Source organism: Muntiacus reevesi, chromosome 18 (assembly GCF_963930625.1).
Source record: "Muntiacus reevesi chromosome 18, mMunRee1.1, whole genome shotgun sequence".
NCBI lineage: Eukaryota > Metazoa > Chordata > Mammalia > Artiodactyla > Cervidae > Muntiacus > Muntiacus reevesi.
The window spans coordinates 472,001-486,289 of record NC_089266.1 but is presented as its reverse complement, the minus strand read 5'-3'; the positions used below and the strand labels follow the sequence as shown (position 1 = coordinate 486,289).

The 14,289-nt window shown below is 55.2% G+C and overlaps 1 protein-coding gene across 2 annotated transcripts in view; it reads left to right on the top strand.

The window, feature by feature from the left end:
• The window catches only part of PRKCA (protein kinase C alpha), a 288,264-nt gene that overhangs the window by 255,434 nt on the left and 18,541 nt on the right, over positions 1-14,289 (top strand). For both annotated transcript variants that reach the window (XM_065910845.1, XM_065910844.1), the window contains exons 12-13: positions 608-670; positions 1,709-1,847. In XM_065910845.1, the coding sequence (XP_065766917.1) occupies positions 608-670; positions 1,709-1,847 (202 nt within the window). The remainder of the gene's footprint in view (positions 1-607; positions 671-1,708; positions 1,848-14,289) is intronic.

Below are 14,289 nucleotides of genomic sequence, written 5' to 3'. Positions count from 1 at the left end.
TTTATTTGGAGTTTTAGATATTGATCCCTCAATGAAGCGGTGGCTGTAACTGCTTCCAATCATGAATTATTTAAAAGGTGCTCCAGGTATGAATTTGGCCTGGGTCGCACTTCCCCAAGCGCCTGGGATGAGGGTGTGGGGGTGAGTAAACCAGCCCGAGTTCAGCACACACTGACCTTTGTCATCCAGGGCATAGGTGTGTTTTCAAACACTAAGGTATTCTGTCCTTGAGGGGGAAAATAGAAATTTGCTTCAGTCTACGGTAGCCCTGATGAAGAACAGCCTAGCAGACAGCTACTCTTTAAAAGATTGTGCTCAAAATTTCTTTTAAGCAGTAAATTACCTGCCCACCTGCCCCAGACAAGAAGGGCTTGTTTGGGGACAGGTAATAAACCTGCTTCACTGATTTTATCAGCTGTGTTATCCCTTGGGGAAGCTGGGGTCATAAAACTGGAGAGGGTCGGAGTTGCCCGTAGGGCAGGACTGGTCTCTGACGGTCCAGGGTCTTCCCATCCTGTGCCATTTTGATGCCTGATTTTGAGGGTAGAAAGTATCCAGAAGGCCGGGGGGGAAAAGCCAGACGCCCGACAGACATTTTCTTTTGCAGGTTCTATGCGGCAGAGATTTCCATCGGGCTGTTCTTTCTTCATAAAAGAGGAATCATTTATCGGTGTGTATCAAGGCCCTGCTGCCCACAGCACAGAGGAAGCTTTGCTGGCCCTCTGGACTCCATGGGCGTGTGATTCTGTTGAGGGGAGAGGGTGTGTCAAACCTGGAGAGGACAATCCCCCCCTACCCCATCATGGACACCTGCTGGGACCCACCCTTCTCTGCAGCCTCCAGGCAAATGTGGTCCAGCTTCTGGTCTCTGGATCTCATTTCTGCTTCTGCAAGAAAACGAGCTTTTCTCTCCCCTGCCGGCTCCTTCCTCTGCCTTTCATGTGGCGTGAGGGTCGGGGACCGTGCGGGCTGAGTTTCTGCTAGTGATGCTCAGCAGAGGAGTGCGGGGAGCTGGGCAGGTGGGAAGAGGGAGGCCGCCAGGTCCGGTTCCTGCCGTTGCTGGTTACGGTGAAGGCAGGACGTCGGCCAGCACTCAGCGGAGAGTGAACAGGACGCTGGGCAGAATGAGGGGGCCGAGTGCACAGTGCGGTGGTTCTGAGCCTTCGGCCTGCGCCCTGGCGGGGAGCCTGAGCCCTCTGGGTGGGACAGAAACAAACTGGGGTGCGCTCCCCTCGGAGCTGCTCAGCTGAGTCTCCGTTGACTCACCTGCAGTCAAGGCGGGCGTCACTGGCTCTGTCACTCACTCAGTCTGATTTATTAAGTATCTGCTGTACCCTAGGTGGGCTTCACAGGCGGTGCTAGTGGTACAGAACCCGCCTGCCAGTGCAGGAGACATAATAGACACGGGTTTGATCCCTGGGTCAGGAAGATCCCCTGGAGGAGGGCATGGCAACCCACTCCAGTCTTCTTGCCTGGAGAATCCCATGGTCAGGGGAGCCTGGGGGGCTACAGTCCATGGGGTCACACAGAGTTGGACACGACTGAAGCGACTTGGCATGCACACAAGTCCCCGAGGCACTGCGCTGGGCTCTAGAGATGGAAAATCGCTAGGTGGCAGGTCCCGCCCCAGCTCTCCCAGGCCTGTACTAACGAGGCAGAGCGAAGCAGTTGCGTGCGGAGGGACGCTGATGCACCTGCTTCCTTGCAGGGACCTGAAGTTAGACAACGTCATGCTGGACTCGGAAGGGCACATCAAGATCGCGGACTTTGGGATGTGCAAGGAGCACATGATGGACGGCGTCACGACCAGGACCTTCTGTGGGACCCCCGACTACATCGCCCCGGAGGTAGGCCGCTCACTCGCCATGAAACACAACCACTTGTGGGGTGTGGATGGGACCCGGCATCACCCGTCACCGTGTGTGGAGCAAGTACAGAAAAAGAAAGCGTGAGAGCTCTGTGCACACAGTGAGGACACATCATGCTTCACGGAACTTTTGTTTCTGTTACACGTATGTGCGAGGTGGGTGCATGGGAAAAATGCATTTCTTACAGTCACAGGCAAAGGAGTGTAAGAACCACCACGGGGTGGAGAAGGAGGGACCTTGTTTGTGAGAAGCTCCATGTGGAAACGGGCTCAGGGATGGTCCCAATGATGGGATTTTAGCAAAATCAGAGTGATTCATTTTTTTGTTTTGTGTTTACTTTTTATTGAAGTATAGTTGATTTACAATGGCGTGTTAATTTCAGGTGTACACAAAGTGATTCAGTTACTGTAAGAATATATTCATATTCTTTTCCATTGTAGATTATTATAAGACCCTGAATATAGTTCCCCGTGCAGTGTAGTAGGTCCTTGTTGTCTATCTGTTTTCTATGCAATGGTGTATATCCGTTAATCCCAAACTTCTCATTTGTCCTGCCCCCCTTCCCTTTTGGTGACCACCAGTTTGTTGTCTGTGTCAAAAAATCAGAGTGACTAGCCTATCAGACACCATGCTATTTTATAGGTAATACTTGGTTCTCCATAGGTGACCCAGTGTTAAAGAACCCGCCTGCCTAGACAGGAGATGTAGGTTCCATCCCTGGGTCAGGAAGATCCCCTGGAGAAGGGAATGGCAACCTAGTCCAGTGTTCTTGCCTGGAGAATCCCATGGACAGAGGAGCCTGGTGGGCTACAGCCCATGGGGTCACACAGAGTCAGACTCGACTGAGCAACTACCAACAACAGCAGATGTCCTCAGCAGCATGCTGGTGTGAATCCCGGGGTCTCGGCCGGGATGGGCATGGCATACCCATGGGGTCTGGCCAAGCAGCTGCAGGATTCGTGTGTTGACAGCAGCGGCCCTGCCACTCTGTCTTTGTTATAACACATGGAGTAGTTTTCCTCCTGCATTATGAAGCTTCCTACCTGCCAGTGAGTGGGTGAGTTACCACCCCGGGCTGCTCTGGAGCCCACTTGCTGTCCACGCCCTGCCGTGTGGACGGCACAGTCCCTTCCCCACTGAGCTCCGGGATGCAGCAGGTGATGAATTCCAAGTCAGGCCAACCTTCAGCTCTCTGTAGAGCTCTCATGTTAGCCCTTGGTGATGTTGCGGTATTTATTCAAGATGCTGCCTCACGCGTTTATCTCTGAGGCAGTAGCGAGAGCAAGACATGAGCTTGGAGATCCGGCCAATGTGAGCGCCAATCCAGACTTTATTATTTACAGGCTGTGGGAGCGCAAGCAAGCTACCTAACCCCTCCGAGCCTGTTTCTGCAGTGGCAAGTCAGGGACAACACTGCGTTCCCTGAAGAGTTGCTCTGAGAACTAAAGGTGCTGGCTACAGTGTTTGTACCTGGAGCCCTCTGTTACAGCCATTATTCCCAAACGGAAGCTAACTTTTATTCCTTTGTCAAGGGCTTTTTTTTTTTTTTTTTTTTTTGCTTGTTATATTCCTCATGTAGAAACAGGCTTAGAATATTTACTTAAAAACTTAAATTCTGAATTACATGTCCAATTATTCTCTTGATCCTTAACCTACCTAACCTCTTTACCTGCAAAGAACTCACACCTTAGTTTCTCCAGGTATATCGTGAGTTTAAATATTTTTCAAATATGAAGGATAAAGAGATGGTACAGAAAAAATATGCCCTCGGGATGGAGTATTTATTCTGGAGGCTTCTCCTGGCTGACATGGATTAAACAGGCTGTGATTGTGAGCTGTGCCAGCTCCAAGTACCACCCACCAGATGCTGCCAAAGCTTGATGGCAGCAGTTTGAGGAATCAAGGTGGCTTTGAGCTTCATCCCCGTCAAGACGAGGTCTCTGCTGATCAAACAAATAGCTTCTCATGTTCAGTAATGCCTCAGCCATCTGATATCGCCAGGGGTGAGAGCATTCCACATAGAGGAAATCGCCCAAATAGTTGAAGTTTGTTGCCTTTCTTCCCAAGGTTCCTTATTGTATTATTTCATATAGCTGCTATCTCACTACCAGCTTAGTGGATTCCAGCAATACAATCTTTTTCTCTTATAGCTCTGGAGGTCAGGAGTCAAAATTCAGTCTCATTGGGTTACTGTGGAATTGCCGACAGGATGACCGTCCCTGCAGCAGCTCCAGGGTGACTGTCTCCTTTTCTAGCCTCTGAGCAGGTCTTTGGCTCCTGGTTCCCTCTGCCGCCGTCTGTGCTGACAGCATCACATCTCGGAATCTCTCTCTGTCTCTTCCAGCCCCAACCCTCCAGCCTGCCTCTCATCAGGACCGTCGGGCTTTCATGGGCTTCACCCATATACTCCAGAGTCATCTTCCCATCTCAGAATCTATAACATCCACAGCTGCAGAATTTCTTTTACTAAGTGGAAGTAGTGTGTTTACAGATTCTGGGGGCTAGGATCTCTGAGGGAAGGGAGCATGGTTCAGCCCACCGCCTCTCACTAGATGATACCTCCTTCCTCCGCCTGAACATATACTAATGTATCGTGGTAACTCTGAGCCTTTCTGTAAACTTGCCCTCTTCGCTGTGTGTTTATATAGCGCTGTGCAGCTTGACCACGTGCCAGCTGACATCTCCAGCACCTTGTCCAGGTACAGACTGGCCACCACAGCAGCCCCCCTTCCTCCTTTCATAACCACGCCCACCCGCCTCCTGCGCCCCGCCCATCCTGACCCCCAGCAACCACTCATCTGTTTTCTGTTGCATAATATTGCCGATTCAAGAATGTTACAGGATGGAGTCATACAGCATCACCTTTCAGGTTGGCTTTTTCCTCTAAGCACCTTCTAGAGCCACAGTCATTATTCTGGAACACGGCTTGTAGTCACGTTACTTAAACACCCCAGGCTTCAGTCTCCACCTGTAATGTCCACCTCATGAGGCTGTCTGTAACTCAGAGAGTTGTTGCTCCTGGCGTTGATTTTGTTCACTTGACTCACACTGGACTGTAAGCCTCCTGCAGCCTTCTAGAAGACTCTCCTAGCAGACCCTGACCACTGCTGTCTTCCCGCTCACTTACTTGGGACAGCAGAGACTAGGTTGACCTGGAAAAGACACTTTGAACCAACACTGATTGCTATTTAAGAGAGCACACCTGTATGGGGTGGCCATGTCATGCTCAGAACTTGAGGACATGCTGTCAGAGGGAGGGATGCTAGAAACATCCATCAGAGAGAGGGATGCTGGGAACATCCATCAGAGAAAGGAATTCTGGGAACATCCATCAGAGAGAGACATGCTGGGAACATCCATCAGAGAGAGGAATTCTGGAACCATCCATCAGAGAGAGGAATACTGGGAATGTGACATCAGAGAGCGGAATTCTGGGAGCATGACATCACAGAGAGGGATGCTGGGAACATCCATCAGAGAGGGGAATTCTGGAAATACTTTCAGTGGGAGGGATGCTTGGAACAAGGTGTCAGAGAGGGACCCTGGGAACATTATTTAAGAGAGAGAGGCTGGGAACACTCCTTGGAGAAAAGGATCCTGGGGGAATATCTGTCAAAGAAAAGGATGCTGGGAACGAGCTGTCAGAGAGGGATTTGTAGAAAACCAATTCGGGGCCGCTTACTACACCCAGGATCACATGTCTGCCCCAGATTCCCTCAGGTCCTGTCAGCCTTCCTTCCTCTCCTTGTTCCCATTATGCAAGCGATGACAAAGGGCAGCCCACCGTTTCCGCAGTGTCCCCTGCGTGCCGGGGCCTTCTCTCCTTCTCCTCGTGACAAACCCCACAAACAGAACCCCAGGCCCGTGTCTCAGACGAGGTGACCAAGGTGGTAAGGGATGGTCTGAGGTGACATTACTAAAAACTGCCTGAGTCCAGCTGCTGCCCCTGGCTCCAGCCACCTCCACCACGGGAGAGCGTCCCGCAGGCCTGCTGTGGAGCCTTCCCCGGGAAGTGCTCCCCATTTACGGTAGAAGAGGTGACAGAGGGAACCAGAGCTACACCCGGATGCCACGTGACTCCGGTTGAGGAGTAAGCCGCGCTCCGTAGGCAGCTCTGTCAGGAGAGACTGCAGGTGTTGTGCCATTTGCTCGCATTTTCTTCATGTGTGTCCAGGACTTGGAATATTTCGCTCAAGGAATCATTGCAGGGTACAGAAAAGACCATCTAGGTTCAAAGTCTGTGAATTGCTCAGAGGTGAAAATAATCCTGTCCTCTGTGTAAACCTTCCTGTCAGGCAAAGGCCAAGTGATTATCTTAGGTGGCATTTTCCTTAACAGGCAAAGCGGAGGCTTAAATATTTGTGACTGTTCAAAAACCTTGAAGTGGTTTTTGTAACATCTCCTTAACCAGTGTAGATGAACAAAGGCTGAAAATGTCACTAGCACACGTTTGCAGCCGAGATGGACACCCACGAAAGGGACCCAGATCACAAACTAGTTCCTGAAGCTGATGTTAAGGGGACTCTTTGTTCTGACATAGAAAGGACACTTCGAGGTCAGCTAGAGAATCGCCGAGGCCTCATCTGGACCTCATCCCCCACCTGAAAGTCAGCTATCCTGGCGTGCGAGATCCAGTCAGTCAAGGACCTGCCGGCAGCTCTGGTCCGGGAGAGAGCGAGGCAGCGTCTGCGGCCCGGGCTGCAGTGGGGGGAAGCCTCTGGAGCGTGCACCCCGCAGAACCCTTCACCAGGCTGTGAGCCTGGTGGGGCAGGGCGCGTGTTCCCCACTCAGAGGGCGGCACCCAGATGCAGGGGCCCACACTGAGGACCAAGCCGTCGGAACACAGCGTCTGCCTGCCACACTGGACACACGACTTGGGGGAGGCCGGGGCGGGATGTGGAGCCGAGACCCGAGCACAGAGCCTGTGTCCTCTGCAGGAGCAGCTCCTTCTCCAGAGAGGAGGAAACGCCCCGAGGGAAAGGGCCATGAGTGATGCCCGCGGCTTCTGGAACGTCTGAGGGGCTCAGTCACGACCGGACGCTTTCGCCTCTAAGGCCGTGAGTCAGGATGGTGCCCAGCGGCAGGCCCGGGCAGACCCCGCACCGCCAGAAGCCGGCGGCGCCTGCAGCTCGGAGCCCCTGCCCTCGGGCATTCTCCCGGCGCGGGGCCGTGGGGGCGCGGCTGCCCGAGGGGCGGACGCGGAAGCGGATCGACGCGGGCCGCTGCCGGCCAGGAGAGCTCAGAGCCGCGGAGGAGCCCGGGTTCCCTGGGCGACGACAGAGGGGCCCCCAGCCCGGGACCCTCCTGAGAGGAGAAGCCCGCAGGCATGCCTGCCCCCGGCGCCCGCAGGCTGCCCAGAAGCGGATATGCACGCCCGTCAGCCGGCGCTGGGGGCCGACGGGGTCCGGAGCTGCAGACCCGCGCTGGGGGCCTGGACTCTCTTTCAGCCCTGCGCTGCCGGAAGCCTCTGTTTTTACCTTCAGTAGTCTGATTCTCCTCTCCCTCCCTCCACCTGGGCCGGCCTGCGCCGAGCTCAGACGCGGCCTGCGGGACGCCGCCTTTCCCTGCCGCCGGTGCAGGTGGCAGACCTGCCTCGCCCGCCGCATCCCTGGGCCCTTGGGTGGCACACGGCAGCCTCCGATGGACCACATCACGGCCTCACGTGGCCCCTTATTTCTTTGTCTCCAGCTGGGCTCCTTCCGCAGGACCCTTGGCCGGGAGTCTGGAGCTGCCGTGGCCAGCAGGACGGGTGTGGGGTGGTACAGCGAACGGAGCAGGGACGGTGGCCTCGCGGCTCCCCTCATCCATGACAGGGGACCCCCGAGGGTCTGAAGGTGGACGGGAAGTCAGCCCAGGAACCAGATGGCCCAAGAGGCCAGAATAGCCTCCTCCCTGGAGATGCCTCCCGGTCTCTAGGAATAGGTCGCAGAGTGAGGGAGCGAATACAAGAGGATCTGAAACGCATATGAACAAGGGCCTCATTTGGTGCGCACAGGCGGGCAGCCAGGCGGTAAATTGGCGCCTGCCAGACAGAAGCAACGGGGAGAAGAGACAGAAGCCAGTGAGGGGTGCAACGGCTCCTCTGAGGTCGGGCTTGTGAGCGCAGACCCCACACCAGCCAGGGCGCGGCCCCGGAGAAAGCCCCTGATTAAGAAAGAGAACGATAAACAGGAAGGCGCTTCTTTCCATCAAAGGCCGATTTCCCTCCGTGTTGGGTCACGGTCCAGCGACTCCAGCCTCCTGGGAGACAATGAAGCAGCTGCCTGCCTCCAAGAGCCCGGGCCAGGCGCTGTGGACGGGAGGGGGTCGTCCTTAAACTGTACGGCTTGTCTCAGATCTTTACAGGGGTGATGTTGCTTATATTACCTTGTATATTCTATCGTCCGTCCGCGGTTCTGTGTCTCATAGTTTTCCTGGCATCATAGTGAAAGGTTGTTGCTGAACGATAAGACGCGGGATTCTTGGCCTCCGGAGGAGACGAATTCAATCCGGGGCCAGAGACGAGGCTGGATCGCTCAGAGCTTTTGTGTAATAAAGTTTTATTAAAGTATAAAGGAGATAGAGAAAGCTTCTGACATAGGCATCAGAAGGGGGCAAAAGAGAACCCCCCTCCTAGTTTTTAGCTGTATGGTATATAGTCACTCACAGTCCGTTAATGAAAAGAAAGGAATGTCATAAAATCTAGAATGGCACCAGATAATTCATCCCAGGCCATAAAACTATTGACTTGCACCTTGTACCAACAAATAGTTTCGTTTACATAGATTAGGGGAACAATACCTGAACAAGTAAGTTAGGCCCTTTGGCGGAACCAACTTGAAGATGGAGTCTGGGGTTCATTAACATAGCTTAAGACAACATTTCCATACGAAAAAGAAATGTATTGGTTAACTCAAGGTTTGGGAGTAGTTAGCTTTAGGTGAGACCAGGTGTCATGGCCACACAGAATGTTAGGAGAAACCTCCTTTTAATTTTGTATAGAGAAGGAAAAACAGATCGCTGGTTTGTTCTTTTCTGCCGGTTAAGAGAGAGAAAAATGTCTGGCACTTACAGCCTCTTTCCTCCATTTGGAGACCCCTGGCCTTCCTGCCTGTTACCCTCTCAATAGCTGAATGGGTTTACCAGTTCTCTGGAGCCTTGGGCCCCCCCCCCCTCCTGTGATGTCCCTCAGAGGGTCCAGCCCGTTCCTCCCTCGCCACCCCTCCCCCTCCCACGCTCCCCCCATGCTCCCCCCTCCCCCCCACGCTCCCCCCTCCCCTCCCCTCCCCCTCCCACGCTGCCCCAGAGAAGACCAGCTCCTTGTGGATCAGCCACCCCTGGATGGATGCCCTGCTGAGTGGAGACGCATTGACCTCATTGACGTCAGTGTGTTTAATCTGCAGACTCGGTGCTGTTTGGCCCTATTTTCCAAATGATGAACCACAGGGGCAGAGGTTCGTTTATTTCCCGGTGGTCTCAAGTCCTCGGCCTGGGCTCTGCACCGGGGCTCCTCAGCTCCCCCCACAGCGGCCGCGGTCCCGGCGGGAGGCCACCCGGGGATGGACGCCTGCCCCTGTCCACACCCAGCCGTGTCCCCCGAGTCGGATGCGCTGACGCGTCGTGACTCCGGGCATTCTGTGGCTGTGCTCATTGGCCCTTCTGTTGAAGATTTGTTTAAATCTTTTAAAAATGGGGCCAAAATAACTGAATTCCTTTTGTTGCAAAACTGCCCCGGGCCGTGGGGAGGAGCAGGCAGGCGCCTGGGCAGAGATGGCGTGCAGTGTTCTCATTGCGGATCGCGGACCACACTCCTGAACCCGCCCCCTGGTTTCGTTCTGACGACAGTCCTGCGGGTGAGAGGCGTGCTGCCTGTTCTGCAGACAAGGAAAAGGAGCGGTGCCCGGTGGGGGCTGGCAGACCGCAGGTGGCAGGGCAGGCTCCAGGGCGCCGCCCAGAAGGGCCGGCCTGTGGTCTTCACGCCTCAGTGTACCCTTGCTTGTTTACCGCACACATCTGTGCAGACTCACCAGACTGTGAAACCCTAAAAAATCCTCTATTCTGGCTGATAAAGGTCTCACAGGCACAAAATGTGTTCCTAACGCCCAGTTCGTTCTGTCTCTGCACGAGTGGTCATCTTGTTCAGATGCGCCAGGAGCATTGTGAACTGCTCCGTGCTCGGCAGAGGAGGCCTGAGATAGTTGGGGTAGGGGTCCAACGGGGGCGCCGAGCAGCGAGTCAGCCCCCCACCTACCACCCTCGAGGGAGACCAGTGACCAGGCCGTGGCGGCCGCGCCCGAGAGCCCCTCACGGGGTCAGAGGCTGACGGCCACACGTTGATTCTGGATTGATCCAGCGCGGCTGTCTCATAGCCCCACACAGGATGTTTCCGAGAAGGGAAGAATTCTGTTTGATTTTGTGACTTTTTCTTTATCATCGTTGAGTCAACTCTGGCTATAGCTCTGCTCTTTTAAGAACTCGGGGTGACGTCTGTAAAATGGGAATCATCACAGTGCCGTTTTCAAAGCGTGACTCTGAGGATGAGGTTTTGCCCGTAATAAACCTGGCTGGCCTTCGAGAAGGGCTTCATACAGTTGTGTCTCTTATTTGACAGTTGTTTCAATGATCTGCTGCTGTGTAACGACCCCAAGACATAAGGGCTTAAAACTAGAACTCAGTTAGCACTGGGATTCTTCGAGTCAGGACTCAGCAGGGCTGTGCCGGCCGGCTTGGCCCGCTGGACTCTGGAGGGTTCACGGGGGCCCGAGGCTCTGGCTCTTGGCCGAGGCCCCCCGGGTCCTCCTCTGTGTGGTCTGCCCTGCGTGAGATTTCTCCTCCTTCAGTGGCTCATTCAGAGCTTCAGAGCACCTCACTGAGGCCCCTTAAGCTGCACCTAGAACTCAGGTGCTGTGTCACGCCCACCACGTTCTCTAGGTCAGAGCACGTCCACAGGCAGCTCTGCATCCAGGGGAGGCGCGTAAGCTAGATTCTGGTGGAGGTGAGGCCTGTCCCCCTGCAGAGGCCATCCAGGATAGGGGGTTAGGGGGAGTCCCCTGCACAGCTGGGCTTCGTGTCGGAGAACCCTCAGCACGCTCCCTAAAGGGGGCAGGTCTCAAAGGCTCCAGGACCCAGGCAGGAGGGCCCTGCTCTGGTTACCCAGCTGGGATCAGCAAGCATTTTCTGCTAAGAGCTAGAGAGAAAACATTTTAGGCTTTGCCTTCATCTAAATTTTAGATTTCGCCAATTTGAGCAGCTGTTCCTGCCAAAAGGCTCAAAAGACTGATCATCTTTTTAACATATTTCCATTTGCGTTTAAGCAATTTAAAACCACACTCGGCTCCCAGGCTGCGGAGGGCTTGCTGGATTTGAGCTATGTGCAGGCCGAGGTAGACCGTCCCCACTGTTACAGCGCCCTCCTGGGCCTCCTTAGCTGGAGTCCTTACAGGGCTGGGGTCCGCAGGGCCAGAGGGACCCGCCACCCACTCTGAGAATCCCTCCCAGGGTGGAGCCCTGGGTCTTCCCCACCAGCTTCGTGCCCCTGCTCCTGAGCCCGCCAGGCCCTGGCCGCCCCCATGGATACGGGAGATACATCGGGTGCAAGGTGGCTTAGGTGGGATTAAAACTCAGCCTCTGTTACTGTGTCACATTCCTCGTGTATTTCGCTGTAAGAAGGTTCTTGAAAATTTCGTGTTGGGAGAAGAGAAAGAATCTGAAGATGTCCCGTTCTTTTGATGCAACAGGAAACGTGGAAGTTAGTTTGGCATGGGGCTGAAGAGGCTGGGGGACCCAGGGCAACTGGGATGGTGTTCTTCCAGCCCTGGTTGTTCCGTGGTCAGCTTCCTGCCTTATCCCTTGACAAGCAATGTTACATAGGAGCTGGAGAGAGATTGGCTAAAGCGAGAGCTTAGAGCTTTTCCACAGAGCCTGGAAATGGGGGTGCTTTCTCCCCGGGAAACTCTGTGCTCCTGACGCCTTATCCGAGGACCAGTGACAACCTTCTGGAGCACATTCCAGAACCGCACACACCAGGTGTGCATGTGGGGCGGGGTCTTCCCACCAGATCAGAAGTCTGGCGGGTTATTTAGAATTTCACGTGTGCCTCCTTCAGAATTAGCACTGCCCCTGTGGAAGACAGTGTGGTATTTTCTTACAAAGCTAAACATAGTCTTCACCGTAAGATCCTGGCTTCTTGCTCCTAAGTGTTTACCCAGATGAACTGAAAACATACGTCTGCACAAAAGCCCGCATGCACGTGCTTACAGCAGCTTTAGTCGTAGCAACCAAACCCTGGGTGCTGGCGAGACGTCCTCCCACAGGTGAGCGAGTAAATAAACTGCGGCTCGTCTGAGTGGTGGAGTATTATCCAACACTAAAGAGAGGAGCCCTCAAGCCCTGAAAAAACCTGGGAGAGCCTCAGTACATGACTAAGTGAAAGAAGCCAGCCTGAAAACACTGCTCACTGTGTGCTCAGCTCTAAGCGTCTGGAAGAGGCAAAACTAGGAAGACCATGATAAAGATTAGTCATTGCTGTGGTCCGGGGAGTGGGGACAGGGCACAGAGGGGTCGTGTACAATGATGGCACACGTCATGATACATTTTCAAAAACCCATAGGACCCCAGGCCAAGAGTGAGCCCTGATGTAAACCTGGGCTCAGGGGATGATGAGGTTTGGCTGCAGGTTCATCGGCTGTATCGATGGCACCACCACCGTGGTCCAGATCGTGGAGGCCAAGGCCAGACGTCCCGGGTTCAAGTCCTAGCTTTGCCCATGACTGGCTGTTCAGCCCAAGGCTGAATTAAGCTACTTAACTTCTCTGTACCTCCTCCTTCATCTTTGAAATGGACTGCTCCTACTGCCGGGGTCTCGGGAGGGCTCCGTGTGCCGACGGAGAGGACACCCTGGCCCTTGGTGAAAGTCCTGATTGTTGCTGCTCTCAGCTGCAGCTGAAGCTGCACACGCTGCCCCCGATTCCACGAAGCCCCGTCCGCTTCGGGCAGGTTGTGTGGCCCCGGCCCAGGACAGAGGGGTGAGTGGTCCTGGAGCAACATCCTTCCAGCTGCCGCTGGCCTGTGGCCTCCTAGGAGACCAGGGCTGCCCACCGCCCGCCCCCCCAGCCCCTGCCTTCCTGGTCCTGCGCCCAGGCTGGCAGAAAGCCGTTTATACCCCGTTTACAAGACAGGCAGCCGTTGGCAACATCCTGCCGCCCCTGAACATGTGGCTTGAGGGGCTATAGTAATGGTCACGATGACAGACAGCCGTGGAGCTGGTGACGGGGCCCCAGGGCCCACCTCTGCCTCCCGTGTGCCACTGGGAGGTCACCGACTCCAGCCTTCCTGCGAGCCTGCCTCTCCTCTCGTGAGTTTCCTGTGATGGGAACCGTGTCGCCGGGGCAGCCCCTCGCTGGGGTCCGCAGGGTACCGGGCATCTCCCGGGCTGGGCTGTGCTCCCAGTGCCAGAGACCCTGCGCCCATCCCCTTTGGGGACAGACCCAAGGCAGCCTCCCGTCCACACTGCAGTCCCTGAGCCACGGCCTCGGCCCAAAGCTGGCTTCCTGGGCGGGTGGGAGCCGGGGCACCGCATTGGATGGTAAGAGCCGGTAGGACTCAGACGGTCTGGACCAGCGGTGTCCAGGAGGAGTAAAATGCAAGCCAGGACTGCCTTCAAGCAGCCATGTGTCTGAAAAAAGAAAGGGGGGAAGTTAGTTCTAACATATCTTATTTAACCCAGTATATCCAAAGTGGACGACTCCATGGGGTATTCTGCGTTTGGGTTTTTGCACCCAGAGCGCGTCTCCGTTTGCACCGCTGCTTCTCAGAGGCTCGGAGCCGCACGTGGCTGAGTGGCTGCTCAGGGGGGCAGTGCGGGTCTCCCCGGCTCACGGGGCGGGGAGCCAGCACCTAAACCTGTGCTTCAACGCGCTCGGATCTCTCGTGGACTCCTTCTCTAGCAGGTTCACCTTTGCAGCGAGGTGGAGATGTTTGTTAATGGCAGCTCACTGGGGGCGAATTCTGCTTCTTGCTAAACGAGGGTGAGCGGCGCTGAGGTCACCACCTCCCTGGCAGCTCAGATCTCAGAGCCGTCTCATCCCATCCAGGCACAAGCCGGGGTGATGGACTCTCAGGGTCCCCAGGAGGAAATGCTCCCGCTAACCCCTAAGGCCGTCCTGTTACACAGCACCCCGCAGGGGCTGTGGGGTTCAGAGCGGCCTCGTGCGCTCCGAGCAGGGCTCCAGGGGCTGACCAAGGCTGTCGCCTCAGAGGACGCAGCGGGGCTCTCAGCACCGGTCAGGAGAGCTTAACTCTGTGGCCCTGGACCGCGAGGAGCACGTCGATACATGAGTCAGAACAAACAGCGCCGGAAGCTTCAGGTGGCCTTTAGGGTGTGTGGGTCCTTCTGGCCAGAGTCAGGGTTCCGCACCCTTGACTTCTGACAGTTCCCTGAACT